Source organism: Lipophrys pholis (genome assembly GCF_963383615.2).
Source record: "Lipophrys pholis genome assembly, chromosome: 2".
Classification (NCBI taxonomy): Eukaryota; Metazoa; Chordata; class Actinopteri; order Blenniiformes; family Blenniidae; genus Lipophrys; species Lipophrys pholis.
The window spans coordinates 36,379,112-36,398,893 of NC_137636.1; the positions used below are offsets into that span (position 1 = coordinate 36,379,112).

Consider the following 19,782-nt stretch of genomic DNA (forward strand, 5'->3'; position numbering starts at 1 on the left):
CCACAAAAAAATTGCTGAATATTCTCTGACGTGGATCGTTACACCAAATGTACATAAACACGGCATGAAAACTGAAGACATTTGGTTTTATCTAGCTCTTTACATGCTAGATGTTACGCTTTCTGCACCGGTTAGTGTCTAACGGTCAGATGTTTGATTTTTAGCAGGCAGTGTACAGTATCTCAGCACAAAGAGCTGCCTCTTTTGCCAGAACTGAGGGTTAAAACACTGAAACTGAACTGAGATTAAACAAACCAGTAAATTATGCCACATTGAGAATTTATGGAGTCTCCAACAGATCGAAGCCTTCGTGATGAAACAGAATGGGAAGGAGGGAGGGATGCGGAAGTGAGACAGACGCACCGGGCAGGGTGGTGAGGTGTAAACTTAAAGCTCAGAGACACATACACACTCCCACACAGCAGAAACAGAGCGAATCAGAATGAACGCCTTTCATTTTCATCAGCGTTTAGCCTTGGGCCCCGGGTCTGTCGGTGATAAGTGATGACAGTGGGCTTACTGACGGCCCACGGAGGAGGCGGCTCCGGCAACACCGCAGCTCTCTGGCCCCCGCTCTCCGGGAGGGGCGTGGGGGGGGGAAATTAATAATTATCATCATGGATAACACCAACAGGGAGCGATTCATCATTGCTCCCCTTTCGCCCAGCTATGTGTCAGCGAGCCGCGTGGCCCAGCCAGATACTATTATACGATGGTGGTTGGGGGTGAGGGGGGTTTATATAGAGGAGGGGGCTTAGGGGGTGGCAGCGGAGGGGGATGCCGAGGAAGAGGGAGAATAGAGGGCTAATGCGCTTTTGATGGGGTTTATTGAGGCGCAGAGCCTTCAAGCACGACCACCTCACAAGCAAGATGGTGTGAATTTCCCCCACTCAACCTCCTCCGTCTCCTCTCAGGCAACCCTGCCTCGGGTGCGAGGTGGAGCACAAATCAGCACACCTCCATGCAGGGTTTCTCAGTCGTGATGCCTCTCTGAAAAAAAAAAAGAGGCTGTATACTCACCATTTGAGCGGGTTCAGTCACGCTGTACAAAGTCTGCTGTGTCACTGAGCTTTTGTGGTTGAAAGTGTAGATTTGAAATATGTTCTGTCCTCATAAGGGCAATCCTAGTTGAGTTTTATCAGTTTGAAACCGTTCCCTTTCAAATTTTAAGCAAAAATACAAACGGTAAACTTGCATCCATGAGTAATTCTGCCCTACTATCCTTTTCTGTTCTTTTTTTTTTGCTTTAGATGACACTCACTTTGAAAAAGTAGAACAGTAAAATGAAGATTTTTTGGAGTCTGGAAAGATCTCAACTACAAAACTACAACATCAAGTTAATTCACGAGGCTATAGAAACTAAAGGTGGCTATAAACTCTGATTTAGGTCATCCCAGACACAATCTTGATCCTGGTCTAAAATCTGTGGTCCTATGTGGTACAGTGAGAGGGGTCCACACAGCCGTCATCACGGCTCTGCGATCATAGACAGTCTGAGATGTTCTGAAAGTGTCAGAAAGTCCCACCGCAGCGTAGTGTGAACTGCAGCAGCCACCAGCTACAGCGGCTCACAAGCGATAGATATGCAGCAGAAATTAACGACCAGAACGACAGCAGCGCTGCACCAAAACAACAGTTAGTAGAGAGCTACGGAGGTGAAATGCTTGAACCATGTTGACATAACTAGCTTTTTCCCAGCACATTAATGGTTTTAATACAACCTGATTCCTTGTTGTGTTTACTTATCTATTTCCAGAAGGCATTGCTGGTGTATGCAGATCAAAGACAGAATAACATTGTTGTTCCTGCATACTGAAGTACATCATAGGGTTAGGTACTTCTATTTCAGTGGACAGTGACTTTGTACAATCAAACTCATTGTCATACTTGTAATTACTTATGGGTCTACTAAAAGAACACAAACTGCAAGAGCCTGATAAGTAACAGGATTATGTCCCACAGCTGCAATCAACTCAGTGTAGGCACAAATGTCCACCTTTACATGTCAACGCTCACAAATATGTGTGAATTTGTTGTTGAATTAGCAGATATGGCAGCCGGGCTGTGGAAACTTAACTTGCACAAATACTAGGGATGTACCGACACCACTTTTTTTCAAAAACGAGTAATGTATGAGTACTTGCATTTGAGTACTCACCGTAACAATACACACATTTATTTTTTTCCACGGATGTTATTTGAACAACATTACTACATTGTGATGTACTGACATTCAAAATGTGTTCTTTAATGGCACTGCCACATATACTGTAAGAAAACATTTTGCTATCAGAGAGTGTGTGTGTGTGTGTGTGTGTGGCCCCTTTAAGAGACGCACTGCGCTTGACCACTGTGCATGAGAGAGCGAGCGTGCATATGCTGCGCAGATCTAGCAAGAAGCTGTACATTAAAGTAAGAGGCCAATAAATACAACAAGTGTTGATCTCAGAAACTGAGTTCCATGTCCTGCTTTCCACCGGCTGTGAGGCGAAGGAGTTAACCCCGAAGCTGCAGCTTCGCCCCGCAGTAGAAGTTGGTCTCCCTTGTGTCTTCCAACCACGGTCTGGAGACTGGAGTAGGAAGGGTTAACACTTTGTCATAAACTGAGAACTAACATTTAACAAAAGTGCTTTCAATAAAACTGTGTCAGAAACCGAAAGGTTTCATTTAGGAGAGGCGGGCCGCCCGGGGTGGGGGAGTGTGTGTGTGTGTGTGTGTGTGTGTGTGTGTGTGTGTGTGTGTGTGTGTGTGTGTGTGTGTGTGTGTGTGTGTGTGTGTGTGTGTGTGTGTGTGTGTGTGTGTGTGTGTGTGTGTGTGTGTGTGTGTGTGTGTGTGTGTGTGTGTGTGTGTGTGTGTGTGTGTGTGCGCTCGGCGGAACAGACCAAACACAGGCTGCTAAAGACAGTTTAAGTAGCGGCAGTTCCATTTCAGTCCACTGCTGCAAGGAGGAGCCTCAAACCGTCATTTCGACGGTCAATTTTCCAAAAAGAAGGCCGACAAAATAGCGCTGTGCGCTCCTCATTGGCCGCCTGTGCCTTCAACCGTAAAGCGATATCGGGTGTCGTAGTATCGGTGGCAGTTTTATGAGTACGAGTACTCATGCCTTGTATTGAACCGATACCTGATACTGGTATCGGTGCATCCCTAACAAATACCAAAGATGTGAAAACCCTATTAAGTGCAGTTTGATAAAAAAAAATTGTCAATTCCATGTATAGCTTGCTTAACAGAGAGTAAAGTTTAGTTCGATAACAAATTATGTCTGATTGTTACCTGAACTGCTCCCAAGTGGAGGGATTGAGCTCCTGCATGGCAGCTGCTTCCATTGGTGTGTGAATGTGTGTGTGAATGGGTGAATGTGATTAACAGTGTAAAGAGCTGTTAGCTGCTCAAGCAGATGAAAGTCGCTTTGTAAATGAGGTCCATTTACCATTTAAGAGTTTTGCCGAAATTCTCATATATTTCCTTGTTACATACGACGGTACAAACAGTATCCAGTGGTTTCAGCCACTGTATTGCACATTTCCTGTCTCAAACTTTCCACCTGCTTCTTCTATGAAACGCGATTCTCGCTGCCATCTAAAGTATTTGAGATGAAACTTTTTTTTGTACTTTATTTTTAAGTAGAGTTTTAAAATTTTATAAAGAGAATAATATGTATAAATCCAACATTAGCATTACAGAACAATCGGGTCATCGAGGGAGATAAATTATGGTGCATCAGAAAGATAAGAAGAGAGGCAAACAGTAACATTTGCATAGTAATATGTAGCATGAGGTTAAAGTCAACCATGGGAGAGGTGAAGAGTTAGGCTCCGCCCACACCGCAGGTCTTGATGCTCAATTCCGATTTTTTGCTGGAATTCAATTCTGTGAGTGATCATTTCAAACGCGGCCTGCCGTGTGAACGTGATCGGATCGGATGTTTTCGAGCCCCAGGGCGCAGAAGATGACGTGAAGTCACGCCGAGCAGCACGCTACTTTCGCATGGCACGCCGGTCAGCACCAGGGTTGCCAGATGTGACTCACTGTTTCCAGCCCAAACAAGGTAAAACCCAGACACCTCAATAAAAAACAGCCCAAAACTCAGCCTGTGTAGGAATCATGTAAAAACCATAAAACTATTATATGTGTAATAAAGAACACGCCATAAACACACAAATGCACAAAATAAACAAAATCAAAAGCTCAGAGTTTGGCTCCCCAATTGGGGGATACCGCCATATCTGCAATGCTGGTCAGCGTGTAGTTTCATTTTCCAGTGGTTGTTAAATACGAGCAAATCAAGACAACATGACGAGGGAAAGAAGGAGAATGAGGTAAAAAGAGAGCACGGCTTTTATTCTGGCCACTTCCTCCAGCAGTTATCTGTGACGTCAGTCACACGTCAATGAGGAAGCAGTCGCATGTAGAAAAATATCAGAATTGGCACCGGATATGATCAAGGCCTGGGTCTGGTGTGAAATAATCGTCTTGGAGCTTTCACACGGCCACAAAACAGGTCGGACATGAGTCACTTATGAGTAAAAAATCTGAATTGGGTCACTTTTCCCTGCAGTGTGAACGAGGCCTTAGAGGCAGAAGGGCGTCTGTATAGGTCAACCGACCCTGGGTGGGAGCCTCTCCAGTGGAAGTCCATCCATTCTTAGATAGGGGTAGGGAAGGTGTCTTATCAGACACAAAAAAGATCATGAGCAATGATAACAGATGGGGAGTTTCCAGAGTAACTTACAATCAGTCTTATAACATTAATTGCCATTAAAAATCAGTTTCAGAATATAAGGAAAGGTGCATTAGCTTATATCCGTTTTTCTCTTATGTGCAATAGCCGTTTGAACCTATACATCCATCCATCCATTTTATCCTGCTTATCCGTTCCAGGTCGCAGGGGTGGCAGTCTGAGCACCGTCACCCAGATCACATTGCATCGATGAAGAACCTTCCTACAGGTGGTGAGCCCACGGGAAGGTGGCGTGGGACACGAACCCTCTACCTTAAGATTGAGAGTCTCATGCTCTACCAACTGAGCTAGCCGGGTGACTGAACCAATACATCTCTGCTTTATTACCACAGGATCTTAGGAAGAATATCAGTCTTCTGAGATGAAACAGTTTACTGTTTTGGACAGCTTGTGATTAACAACATCCAGTATCTGTAGTTGTCTCCCCATGATTGATTGGCTCAGTCTGGTCTCACCGGATCACATCCAGCATGTTCTTCTGAAGCTGAATATTTGACCTCAAATATAGACTGAGCCCACTTTTTCTGAATTATTTCTGGGTAAAAAAAAATGGTCATGATCTTTGGTCCAATATGGTATTTCACTCTTTTGTTGTGCACGCATTACGGAAGCAGAAACCATGTTAAGAAATGTTTAATCTATAAACAGATGCGTAAAATTATCAGTCTTTTCCTTTAACTTCAGTGACCTTGGCATAAATCTAGAATCCCGATAGTCAGCAGGAATGCCAATCATCCCTCAACTCTGAAATGTACCGATGCACGCGATTCAAAGATTGAGTGGATTTTTCCATTAAAGCTTCCTTCTTAACATTCTGAAAATCGTCCTTTAAGTTGACGTGCACCTGGCCTGTCAGTCAGGAGGCCAGTTTCCTGCGGCACCTCTGAAGAGAAATTTAAATTTGACGGAAAGCAGGTAAGAGATGGATTACAGGGAGTGTTTCCCCCTCTGTAGCGTTACAGTGGCGACGTCAGCAGCAGTGAGAGAGTGGTGTTAAAATTAATTACAGACAGAAACTTATTCTCCTCTGCCGTCCCATCAGAATACATCACATCCAGCATGAGGAAGGGAGTGAGGCTCATTCTGTGACCCGTCCTACAGTTCAGAATCCAGAATAGATCATCGAAATAGAGATTCACACAAAGAGACTGGCGAGAATAGAGACGCTTTGTAAAATTGCAATTTGGAGTACGGATCTAAGCTGGATCTTTGTTCGACATTTGCATGAGAAGAAATAATGCACACAAGGCACAGAGCATGAGAGATGTGAGAGGGAGGAGAAAAAAGAAGGGACGACAGAAAAAAAAAAAAAAAAAAAAAGCCAGAGCGGGAGGATTTGTCTTGTGCGTGAACGGGGCAGACGCAGGGGTTGTGCTGTTCATTTAATGCAAGGTTAGGCAGGCTGAGCTGATGAATGGACTGTCGACAGGAGAACAAAAGCAGGCGCTCCATCATAGGACAGAAGAAGCTGCAGCTCCCTCTCACCAATCCCTGAGCACCGGTCCAGGAGCAGCTTACCCTTCACACAAGCTAACCTTAACTACTACCGAGAGGCTACAGTAAAGACTGACGAGAGATCAGTATCTTTATGTCGCCTCTGCATGCCAACAGATAGCCTGTACATCCTGATAAAAGCAGCTTGGATGCTGGAGCCAAGAAGCCAGAGTTTACGCCTAAGAAGCTTCGTATATAGAATATCTGCATTATAAAGTCAGATAGTATATTAAATCCAACACTTGAGTTCCAGACCGATGCAACACGAATGATTTTGTATACAAACGCAGCACATGAGGACAAGTGGTGCTGCAGAGAGAAAGCAGTGTGCATGAGACAATAAACGAAAAGAAAAAGAAAAAAAGAAAAACAAAACTGCACCACATCTGATCCCATCATCCGTTTTGCTGTCGCAGAACCCAAACATGACCGGACTCACATCCCAGAAATAGAAAAAGGGGATGTTTTCAATTACAGAGCAGAAAAAATGAGGGGATGTTTACAAATCCCATTAAATCCAGCAGCCTTACCCAGGGAGCACAGGCCAGATAATAACCACCTATTGATTAGCCATTAAACCAATACACCAGACAGTGCAGTAACACTGCAGCACAACACAAAGCTGCTTCGACGCAAGGGGCTTTGTTACAGACAGATCACTTCTCATGGTGTAGCGCATCAGAGGCTGCAGCACCGAGGCTGATCGCTGCCTGGCAGCTCGCTGGTGGTATCGCAGGAAGAAATGTGGCCCAGGCACTGAAAGAAGTACCTGGGATGTGGGTAGTGATTGTTATGCAGGTTGATGGTGGCTGCCGGCATCTCACCAAATAGACTCGTAAAGCATTTTACATGCTTTGGTGCCTGAAGCTGACCTCTGCTGAGGACACACACTTTGGTTTTGTATTGCGGTCGTTGGTCAAACTGGCCCACACGTCACAACTCCAATGTCCAGCCAAGATTCACTTCAGTTAAGTGTTATTTATTCAGCGGCTGATCAATACGAGTCATGGGGAGGTATTTCACATAGTCCGATTAGGCCTTTTCAAAAACATGAAGGGGAAAATATACATTCCTGTAGGGGTATGTGTGTTTCTAATGACATACTTTTTTGTCTTTGATTATTCTTAAAACTAAATATTTTCTTATCATATATATTTAACCAGTTAAAACGCACTGTGATCAAGGAGCTCTAATTTGACTAAATACAAGACAAGAAAACCTGACAAAGTGCAGGATATTTACAACTTAGCAACACCAGATGCTTTTATCTATTCATTGGATGTTGTGAATTCTTAGCAGGCGAAAATCCCTCCAAAATAATTCAAGAGTTTTGTGTACATCTTTTGGTTTGATGTTAAAAATGCCAGTTTGAACAAAAACAACAAACTGCACTGCAAAGCAAACTTCCCTTTTGTTTCTCAACCAAGAAACAAAAGTGAACATGTACCTCCAAAACTACAGTTTCCTATGTTGTAGCTGACATACGGCAGCCACACGAGAAACTGAATTTGGGTGTATTTCCATTTGGAAAAGCAAAGCAAGTTAACTTTTTACGAGTGTATTTGCTAACATCTATAGTACTTTAACATCGGAGGGTATCACACCCGGATCGCAGACATTATTTCCGCAAAAAAAAAAAGAAGGTAAAATTGTAGGGATACACCCATACGAGTATCGGGTCCGATACAGCACGGAGTACTAGTAAAAGGATCCCAAATTACACATGGCAAGTACGACATGAGGTCATATGTCAGAACGGAGTTCTCATATCAGCGACGCTACACACTAAACATGATAAAAGTATGACTGACACTCATTAAGCTGTGCGAAGGTGGTTCACTGTAACGCATAGTGTTCGAGTATGGAGTGTGAATTAGGCTTAATGGCAATTAATAAGTACTCGTATTGGTACTCGGTATCGGCAAGTAGCCAAAGGTTAGTACTTGCACTCGTGCTTTAAAAAGTGATATCAGTGCATCCTTATGAAATAGTGAAAAGTTAATTGTATTTATAACCAGTACCAGAATTTACAGGAAGGATAAAAAGACTGATATAACTTCTAGATTGTGTGACTATGTGTTTTGTCGTTCAGAAAAAAATGACAGGAAGCATCCACTATCTCGTTTGACATGTCATCCACATTCACATTAGCAGTATATCTCTGATTCAATTTGAAACTCTATTAAATATCCAACGGAGAGACATTCCCTTAAATACAGCAGGATGATCCATCAGTGTGTGCTGACTGATGTCTCTTCTGTTTGTAATGCCTCGCTCCTTCCACACAACAGATCTGAAAAATGACAGGCGCCAACAGTGGATGTGTAAACTTGTTTCAGGTCATTTATTCTGCAGCTTCAGATGTTTAACACCGGCGGGAATCTAACCTGAGATACTCTCATGGCATTTGTTTAAACCTTTCACACATACTCATTGTTTTAATTTGACTTGAAATCATTTCCACAAATATAATCATCAATGGATCAGCATGTTCATGGATTTTTGCTTGCTTGACTAAATCCATTTTAAATCACACGACACGATCTGTAAATGAAGGGACCAATGATGAAATACTTGTGGTCCAGCTTTTGGATTTTATGTTCTAGAAATGTGAAATTCATCATCATTCAACACTGGCAATTTCAGCGGAATTAACATTCTTTTTCAGTGTCCGCAGTTTTTTTTTTATTACGGATTTTACCGATCTTTTTGATTATAGGATGGATGGATGGATGGATGGATGGATGGATGGATGGATGGATGGATGGATGGATGGATGGATGGATGGATGGATGGATGGATGGATGGATGGATGGATGGATGGATGGATGGATGGATGGATGGATGGATGGATGGATGGATGGATGGATGGATGGATGGATGGATGGATGGATGGATGGATGGATGGATGGATGGATGGATGGATGGATGGATGGATGGATGGATGGATGGATAGATAGATAGATAGATAGATAGATAGATAGATAGATAGATAGATAGATAGATAGATAGATAGATAGATAGATAGATAGATAGATAGATAGATAGTTAGTTAGTTAGTTAGTTAGTTAGTTAGTTAGTTAGTGGTCCAGTCCAGTCTGTCATCCAAACTGTACTCCCAGGTATTTGTAAGTCTTAACAATGTCCCCCTTGATGGTGACAGGCACCAGTCCCGACATCGATCTCCTGAAGTCCACCACCATTTCTTTGGTCTTGGTGGTGTTAAGGCGCAGGTGGTTGGCGTCACTCCATGTGACAAAGTCCTGGATCAGTTTCCTGTCCTCCTCCTCCCGTGACACACTTACTGTATACACCCCACAATCGCAGTGCCGTTGGCGAACTTCTGCACGTGGCAGGACTCCAAGTTGTATTTGAAGTGGGATGTGTAAAGGCTGAACAGGACCGGAGAAAACACAGTCCGGTGCTGCTGACTACAGTATCGGACCTGTAGTCCCCCAGTCGAACATACTGGGGTCTGCCTGTCAGATAGTCTGTCGTCCATGCCAACAGGTGTGTGTTCACCCCCATCTCCGTTAGTTTGTGTCCTAGAAGCGGGGGCTGAATGGTGTTAAACGCGCTGGAGAAGTCCAAGAATGTGATTCTCACAGCACTACTGCCCCGGTTGAGGTGGGAGAGGGATGGATGCAACATGTAGACGATGGCGTCCTCCACTCCCACCTTCTCCTGGTATGCAAACTGCAGAGGGTCAGCAGCATGGTGGACCTATGGTCTCTGATGGTGTAGCAGCAGCCGCTCCAAGGTCTTCATCACGTGTCACTTCAGGACAACCGGTCTGTAGTCGTTCAGCTCTTCAGGTGGTGGTTTCTTTGGGACTGGGACGATGCAGGAGGTTTTCCACAGCTGGGGGGATCGTCCCCTGATCAGGACCTGCTGCCTTGCTTGGGCGGAGCCTCCTCAGCTCTCTGCACACCTGGGCTGCTGTGATCTTGGGCAGGGGAGGGATTCCCTCAGTGTGGGCGTCGGCAGAGGTGCAGGTGGGGGGTGCGGTCGTCGTCTGGTGTGAGAGTGAATGGGGAAGGTCAAACCTGTTAATGAACTTGTTCAGCAGGTTGGCTTTGTCCTCTCCTCCTTCGATGGTGACTCCCCTCCTTGAGCGGCATCCAGTAATAGTTTTCATCCCGTCCCACACCTCTTTTCACGGTGTTGTTCTGCAACTTCTGCTCCTTCGCCTGCCTGAGCTGGACTCTGAGTTCCTTCTGCTCGAGCTCCTGTTGATCCTGTTGATCACCGTCTAGGCCTTTAGCCTTCTTCTTCTGGTTCAGAAGACCTTTGATGTCAGTTGTAATCCAGGGCTTGTTGTGCATGTATATTTCTGTTCTTATGTTACCGATGGCTGTAAAGAACTTTGAGCTGAACTGAACGTATGAAAGGTTCCTTATAAATCTTTCTGGGACTCAACCTATTGACTTGTGTCTTCTATACCGGCCAAGGTGTCCACAACCTTCATTATACACTCCTTTAAGCTTCGCTACTTCATCCTTATGTACTTTTGAGACCTTCAGCCTCTTTCTTTTCCCCACAGGTGGATGGCTGTTGTTTCTGCTATGCTTGATATAATACATTACTCTGGACCTGATTTTAACCATTTTCAAAATGCATATAAAAGAGGGGTTTTGAGAAATTCCAACATTTATCATTTATACAAAAAACAACAACCACTATTGTGATGGAGACTGTCCATGCTTAAGAACATCATGGTAATGATTAAGGCGAGTGTGCGTCACCTACCGTACACTCCGTGGTGTTTGTTATCTTCAGGGAGAAATCAGAAACAAACTCCAGCTCAGACAGACACACTCTGTTACAGTCGATTGTCTGTGAAAAGTCACAACAAAACACATGATTACAACCACAATATATTGCTCAATTTATAACTAAAATACAGAACGCTTGATGGGGACTGAAAAGCAGTTATTGAACTTTGAATAGGATAGTTTTCTTAGTTTATAAAAAAGATCCATTTTGGTGTCAGAGCCAATATATAGCCATACCTGGTATTAAACTGTTTGGACCAGGCTTAAATAACATAAAACACCTGACAACAAAACACAGTACAGACATTTTCCAAAGCAAAACAGCCTCTACTTAAAAGTGGAGTTTATTAACATTTATTCTATCTATTTCTGTGTTTTGAACTTTATCAGGTATGTCAACACAAGGGTAGGTGTTTCTGCTTATTGTATGAGTACAAGTGTTTATTGCTTCAGGAAATCTGAGACCATGATGGTGTGCAGCTGATCTAAGATGGAAGCTGAAAAATCTTCTTCCCAACACTTTTATCCAAAACGTAATCATCAAACTGTTGATGCATTGAAGCGGCACATATATTAACTCTTTAACAAATGATCACATGGTGGAGAAGTGGTTAGCACTCTAAAGCGAGAATGTCTCTAATTAATTATGAGTCTCGTGTTGAGCTCTCCATTACGTTACGTTAGCATGTTCTCCCTGAGTATATATGGGGTTTTTTTCCCAGGTTCTCTTGTTTCCTTCCAAATAAATCAATTTGAGTTTGTATGCATGAATTTGAGCGTGTGATTGTTTTTCCTATGCTTGTCCAGTGTGCACCGTGGCTACAGTCAGCTGGGATTGACTCCAGCATTCTGAAACATTAGATTGGATAAGCAGAGTACAAAAATCATTGATGGATCAACTTTCTAATGGCTCCAGCAAAAAAATTTAGCTTTTAAAATCTTGTGAAATGAGAAATAGATTCTACTTGTTTTCGTCTTGTGTCTATAGAGTGATACGGGTTTATCTGTTGGTCTGTGCCAAATTATCTTTCTTGTGTCAACATCAAATTTTGTCATCTTGTAAAACAGAGTCAACTCTCTGATCTGTATTTGATGGAGTTTCCTAAATCTTCTCAGCATCAAAAGCAGCCAAAACCTTTGACTAGAGGGAGTACTGAAAGGAACAATTAATACACATTTACTGTAATTATCAAAAGAAAATGTTGCACACACATTTTTACCAAGTTTTAATTATCCAGGAAATAATCAATCATTTTAGAGTTCTGAAAGTAGGTGTTGCTAACAATCCTTCACCGGTCAAGCTGATCACGATAGTTGCAAGACGTATGGAGACTTGAAACTATTATTAATGATGTCCTAATCACTGAGGAGAGCTTCGTTTTAATAGTCTATCATTAAATGGGTATATAGTTGCAGGTAATGCCACGAGGAAACCTTTAACCAGGATTACTTTAAAGTGTTAATGTCATTCTACTCAGGATGAAATGCACTTTTTAAAACAGGTGAAAGAAGTCTACAATGGCAGTTGCTTGACCATTCCTCACACTGAACATTCCTGTCTGTTCTCGGGCGAAACAAGCATCTATTTAGCAGGAATATAATTCCATGAAACGAGTGTCAATTTTACGGAATCGCAGCCAGCTTTAATGGAATGTTATTGGATCGTATCAACGAGTGGCAATAGATGAGAGTCTTTGTAATTTGGGCAGAGGGACTGTCTATTTGTCACTGGAGGGGAGAAGCTATTGATTAGAGCATTCAAATTCCATTACGTCAAGCGCCACGCTCATTCATCACATTCTCAGATGGGTGAAGGACCACGAGTCTCATATGCAGAGGCGCTCAGAAAAGGTAGCCGAGTTTCTGGATGTGAAATGATCTCATCTGTGTGTTTATGTGCGTCTTTTATCTCTGAGTAATGCGCTCCAGCCCTCATCAGCTCGGTGAAAACCGCTCTATCCGCAGGGGGTTGAGAGTAATGAAGTTTCCTTAAGAAGAACTTAAACAAGGATTAGACTGATCAATCATGCGGCGCTACAACACACACACACACACACACACACACACACACACACACACACACACACACACACACACACACACACACACACACACACACACACACACACACACACACACACACACACACACACACACACACACACACACACACACACACACACACACACACACACACACACACACACACACACACACACACACACACACACACACTTCAAGGTGCTATCTCTCTCTCTGTCCTTTTCTCTCTAGGAACTCTTGTATTCTGTGTTTCTGCAGAACACAAAGAACCTGACTAACATCTTGGTTTGACAATACATCAGGAAACTAGTGTTGTGCTCGCTGTGGGGTGGCTGTGGCTCAGGTTGTAGAGTGAGCTGTCGCTCAATCACATGGTTGCAGGTTCAGTCCCCTTCTCTCCGACTGTCCACATCGCCATATGTCCACTAAAGGCTCCTACTTGATAAGGGCTTTACCACCTAAAAGAACCAGGAGCTAGTTAAGGGCCGGTGCCAGGGCCGGTTCTTAAATGAGCACCACCAAAGAACTGGTTGTTTTTCCATTGTCAACAGAGCCAAGTGAGAGCCACGTCATTGCGTCACTCCAAAACGTGGTACGCCACTGATTTCACCAAACGCTCATACAGGAACCAGGAGACGGACTGTAACAGTGGTTTAGTCTGGGTCGCTCCATCTAGTCTGACCTGAACCTCGGATGCAGACCAAAGAGACAGAAAACATTGAGTCTCCTTGTCGCTCTATTGGTGTTTTTTCACGTCCGTCTTGCTTTAGTCCAGAGCCCCGGAGTGGCCATAGAGAAAACACATTAAAAAGTAATATTATTTTTCAACATTTCGGCATTACACTGTGAAGTTCTGCTCCTTTCACATTATTTCTGGATGTGTCTGAATCAAATGCTTCAACATGGAGGAATGGAGGTGTAGAATGATAGAACGCAGCTCTACAGCAATAGCAACCTACATAAAGACAACAAAAGTTCTCTTTCACATGAAGCGCCATTAAAAGGCTCATTTTATGGCTAAAGAATCCAAGATTTCATTTATAATAGTATGTAGTTTGTTTTGCAGTTGCTGCTGAACCAAAAGTCTGGCTTCATTATAAAGAATTTCTGTGGGTAGAAAATAGTGGGGCGTCTCATAGCGGAGCGCCCCCTGCAGCCCTCAGCCTGCGGTCATAATGCCATACAAGACCTGGAAGTAAAGTGAGTTACAATGATGTTACTGTGAAACGCCTGAAAAAACCACAACGGAAAACTGCTTCTAAATTCTATATCGGACGCAGCTGACTTAGAGTGACTGCGCAGGAGCTCGGCAGCACAACAGTTCAATTAGAGCCACGGCTCCGCGATTGCGGATTAAATTATCTCGTTCCCTCACATTATTAACTTGAGGGAGCTACTCATTATATCGTTCCCACATGTTATTTTTTTTCTTCTCTCTATAACCACTCCGGGGATCTGTGTTTGCTGTAGATTTCAGAATCTCTTCCGCCTCGTAGGTAGTGATAACTCCGCCCCCAGCTGATGACGTGTCAGATCCCGCTCTGGCCCAGCTACGATGTGGGGCCGGCTTAGCACCCGTTTCGCCCCTGATAGGCCGGGGCTTTGGCTGTGGAAAGACAAAGGGGCCGTCCACACGAGAACACCAGCTCACATAAACAAGCTGTTTTTGGCTGATCATCCATATGAGGCGGCGTTTTAGAAGCGCGAAAACTGTTTTTATTAAACACGGGTCCCAGAGTGGAGAAATTCTAAAACCCCGGCTCATCTGTGGGGAAAAAGATGACGGAATCACCCGCCCACGAATGCAATAACTTTTGTGTCACAATATCGAGTTTATTGTGTGCAGATTGCAGGATGAAAAAAGTAAAAAATATGAGGAGAAGGAGAATATGGATGGAGTTGTGGCTCGTAAAGCTTGGCCAACTTGGGATGATAATTTTTCAAAGGGAGCTTGAAGTAAGTACTTGTTGGCAGCTATTAGCATTTACTGTTATGCTCTTTCATTTCCCAACAAGACACAGTACATGTACACCTAACAAACAAACATTGACCCAAATATTCGACACTGTCTGAATTTTATTGTCTTTGGTCGCAAGACCATGAAATCGACTGTCCTCATGGTGCGGCGTAAGGACCACAGACTTAGAGTCAAGAGCAAAGATATCGCCGCGATTCTCCCACGATTGAAATCTTTCATCTGTGACGGGCATAAAGAAATAAAATAATAAATCCCACAGCATGTGGGAGTGTGTTAAGGCTCCCACACGCTGTGTGATTTTTATTTTTTTTCAAGCACCAAACCCCAAATTGCTCCCAATGGATGGATTGACACCAATAGTGTGTGAGTGTGTGAATGTGACTCACAATGTAAAGTACTTTAAGGACTGTTAAAATGAGTGAAATCCATTTACCTAATGCAGAAGTTGGGAGGCTAAAATGTAAACCATCAAAAAGGAAGAAGGTGAAATGGCTGTTTATGGCTGGAAGCAACTGATCAACCTTTTTGATCAACAAAGATTCAAAACCAGAATTTTAAAAGGTAGAATTTAAATTATTTTGCTTTTCAAAAGGCTTCAGCAGCTTTGACTGATTCAAAAACGTACCTTTGTGCTTCTCTTAAGTTTAGACATCTTTCCTCCGCCCCACAGTGATGGCAATTAGATGAGCAGAGACTTTCATCTTCCCACCACACAATGCAGAGATTTCACCCAGCGACCTTCAGGTTACAAGTTCCCTCTACACTGCCACTCAATAGATCTGATTTAGTGCAATTTCTTCTCCAATCAAGCAGAACCTTCATCACAGATTGCATGTCTGTGCTTATTCCTACTCACAAAAGCACAGATTTTTCAGTGTTCAGATTTTTGCTTTTCATTATAATCTTAGGAACACTTGGTAAAGCATATTGTGCTGATGTGCTTATTCAATTTGAATAAGTCATGTTTTATTTTAGTAGCTTTTATAAATGTGATGCTGTGTTTTTGTTGCTGTCTTGCCCAGTTTTCCCTTGAAAATCAATCTTTGGTAAAAATCGAAACGTCTGGTTAAAAAAAAAGAAGTTTATTAATAAACTACAGGACACCCACCTGTATGACTGCAGGTTCAGATATCAGCATGTCTGCGTTCACCACCTCCACCACTGCCTCAGGCACCACGGCCTTCTTCATGCAGGCCATGTTGAAGCTGTAGACGTCGTCCCAGAAACCAATGCGGTCTTGGTGCTTCTGTACGTCTCCCAAAGCTGCGAGGCTGACGTTACAGAGGTCTGGGTAAACTGTGGAGTAAAGAGACAGGCAGAGGGACTCAGTACTCTGTATATCCAAAATGATCCATCATTGAACAGCACGTCAAACAAAAAACCTTCATCGCATGAGTTAATCAGGTGAGTTAATCCTATGGTTTGCCACTCTTCTTCATGGGATACTAAAGTAGTGTAATTTAGGAGTTGGGCAAAAATCACACCTTTATCAACTCTCTGCTCATTTTTGGTATTTTCTCTAAAACTTCTGTTACAACATGGATTCTTCTTTTTATTGTCCTTGATCTTAAAAATTAAATTGACACACATTATTTCCATTGTCATTACTATTTTCTTTTCCTCCGATCCTAAGGCCAGAGTCTCCTGAAGGTACCAAAGACTCGCTTTAAAACCCGGAAGGGGGGGATGTCCTTTTAGGCTGTAGCCCCCAGGCTATGGAACAACATGCCCCTGTCCCTCCACACGCTCGACTCCATGGACTCTTATAAAAAGCACTCAAAGACATTTTTATTTAAGAAAACTTTTGACTATATGAATTTCCCACTTTTACAATGTATTTTATGAAATTCCCATTTTATTTGCAGGACTTTGTGATTTTTATCTGTGAAAAGCACTTTAAAAAAAACAAAACTTCATTTAGAAGCACTGACATTGTTTTCAGCCAAAAAAATAAAAAAAATAAAAAAATCAAAGTTAAGCTAATGTGACCTGATTATTAATATTACAGATATCAAACCAGCTGATAACACTTATCCATCATGAAGGAGTGGTGAAGTTAGTTGATGCAGTTAGACTACAAATTGTTAAGAGATTTGAATGGAACTCACAGCATTGTATTGAGCAAGTAACTTCCCTTTTTTTTTTTTTTTTTTGAAATAATTTAAGCTTCTGACTCAGAACTAAGACACATGCTGAAATATGAACTTTGTGGTTTGATGTGAAGCACAATATTACAAAAAAAGCTTTATTTTGCCTTAAAGAAAGGCACTTTGTATCAGTTAAGTTTAAAAATGTATCTCACACTTGTGTATATTTCATAAATTGTACTTTCTAACATTCACGTAAAAGTAAAAAAGTTGAATCAGTACTTCTACTTCAATGTAATGAAAAGCTTGATGAGTTAGTAGCACTTAACTAGTCTGGTTTGTACCAACAATTTTAGGGCTCAGGTCTGATGATGTCGCACTTAAATAAGTGTTGCCTTCAGTTACTTCCAGATTAAAAACAACTAATTATATACATCAACATCGTCTGGAAGGTCACTTCATTTCAAAACACAGCAAAATAGTTTCCGTCTGATCAACTCTTGCGACGCTGCACAGACATCGACAAGTAAAAGATTTATTTTGCTCTCAATGAACAATCATTAATCATCACTAAAGCAAAGGGTGGGAAAACCTGGTCTTGTAAATGTCTATTCTCAGCGGCGAGACAACCTTAATATCAACAAATTCTAATGGCTTACAAACCATTCAAAAATTTTAATCAGTGAACGCCTCGACATCTTGTGGGTGTGGAGTTTAACATCAATTTCATGACGCTGTTGTAATGACTGTATCCATCATACGTGAGACAAAACATGGCCCGACACCAGCTTGTCCTACTTTCACGCTTTATATTCTGCACAGTGAATAGCTGCAATGTGAAAAACCTTATCAAGCATGTGGACACACAACTAACACATGTGACTATTGACACGTGAAAACAGATTGCACAGGGCTCCACTTTTCATAAAGGCTATATTTACATTTGTCTCAAAATTCATCCAATTCTCTTGATTCTGACCTCCAGTTTAGATCAGGACACTTGGAAATGTGAGCATTTGTTTTATATTAGTGGCAGTACAAAGTCTATCCAACACATTTCCACGTCCACATTTTTGGGTGAATCTTGAATCTATTGATTTGACACTACTTCCAGGTCAGCAGTTTGGCAACTTAAACACACAAGTACTAAACTGTGATTAAAGAATCATATAATTTAAATGATCAAAATTTCATGTGGTGCATTGAAAATTTGAGTTTTCTGTCATTTCTCACTGCTGGGATGTGCGAATATGAAGCAGTTTCTTAGTTTTAATGCAGCCAATACTGTTTATCCATAGATAAGGATATAGACAACTGTAACAGAAAATGTTGTCGCAAACCGTGGGCTTTTTGCAACGTAACTGCACAGACTTTGATGAAATTTCAATGAAAGCACAGCGTGAAATCTCATCTGTACGTGGTTGCAGGTCACTGACCTTCCTGGTGCAGCCTGTCCTGCAAGTTTCAGAGATTCCTTGCTTCAACAAACCTCAATCTAATCACCAAGCTCTCGAGGAAGTCAATTACAGTCATTGCAATCGGGGGGGGGGGGGGGGGGGAGAGAGAGAGAGAGAGAGAGAGAGAGAGCTAAAACATGCAGGACCAGGACCTCAAGCACCTGTGCTGCAGATCACTTGTTTTTTCTATTGTTAGTGAAGCCACGACTGTGACACAGACGATCCTTCTCCTGACCTCCACCTCCTCCATGACTATTTCACGTGCGTACAGTTTTACCAATCCGGTTTCTTAGGGGGGACAAACACTTTTAGTAGGAATCCTACGCAAGGTTTTATAGATGAGGCCCCTGGACTGGAAACTCTTGAGCTAGGCCAAACCTTGTTATAAGTCCATTTAAAAAAAAAAAGTTATCGTTCACAGAAAATATGCATACAAACATAAAATACAGACTTGAAAGAGATTTACCTTCCCTATAGAAATGTAAGTCACAAGAGCATCATATAGGTCAAACTGATGTCTATTTCAGTGGTCTCTAAACCCGGTCCTGGATGTTTACAGACGTCTCCCAACTTCATAGTGTGAACCAGAACTAACAAGATCTCTGGTCCCCTTGAAAATGTGGTTGTCGGTTTGTTTACAAGCAACCTTTCTAGCGGGCTGGGTGAGAGGATGCGAGGTAGTGCGCAATGCATTCTGGGTAGTAAACAAACAAAGCTAACCACGCAAATCAGAAGAAACAGGCGCAGAAAGAAAAAGTTAGAAAATATCTTGCGGGCAGACTTGGAGAAGTGAGGAAGAAGTAGAGAGGAAGAAGTAGTGAGGAAGACTATCATTGATATCTGGTCTGAAGACTATATATTGCGGTTGTTTGTGGCTACCCATTAGCCATGAGCTAACAAGCCTAGCCACCACAGGCTAAAGTGGTGGGACATCCTCTTTCGGTTGGGACTAATCAATGAGCCGTGATTCTTCTTCACTTCCTCTCTGATCAGTGTTTGGTTCAGACGACAGCGCCCCCAAACCAACAGCTGTTGTAATTGTGTGACGTTTCCCAGGCGGTTTGGTCCGGTCTGTGAAGTGAATGTGAACGCCACTGAACCAAATGTGACCCGAGTCCCAGACTATCCCAATGAGAAAAGGCCCCTTAAACACCCCTGGATTTGTTCATCGCAAAAGAATTATTCAGAGTTCTACTCTTTGTGCATT

The 19,782-nt window shown here is 42.6% G+C and overlaps 1 protein-coding gene across 2 annotated transcripts in view; it reads right to left on the reverse strand.

Annotated features, from left to right (window-relative positions):
* Positions 1-19,782, reverse strand: part of prmt3 (protein arginine methyltransferase 3) — a 77,033-nt gene that overhangs the window by 23,181 nt on the left and 34,070 nt on the right. For both annotated transcript variants that reach the window (XM_080493414.1, XM_080493413.1), the window contains 2 exons: positions 16,140-16,327; positions 10,985-11,071 (listed from right to left, as the gene is read on the reverse strand). In XM_080493414.1, coding sequence (XP_080349540.1) covers positions 10,985-11,071; positions 16,140-16,327 — 275 coding nt within the window. The remainder of the gene's footprint in view (positions 1-10,984; positions 11,072-16,139; positions 16,328-19,782) is intronic.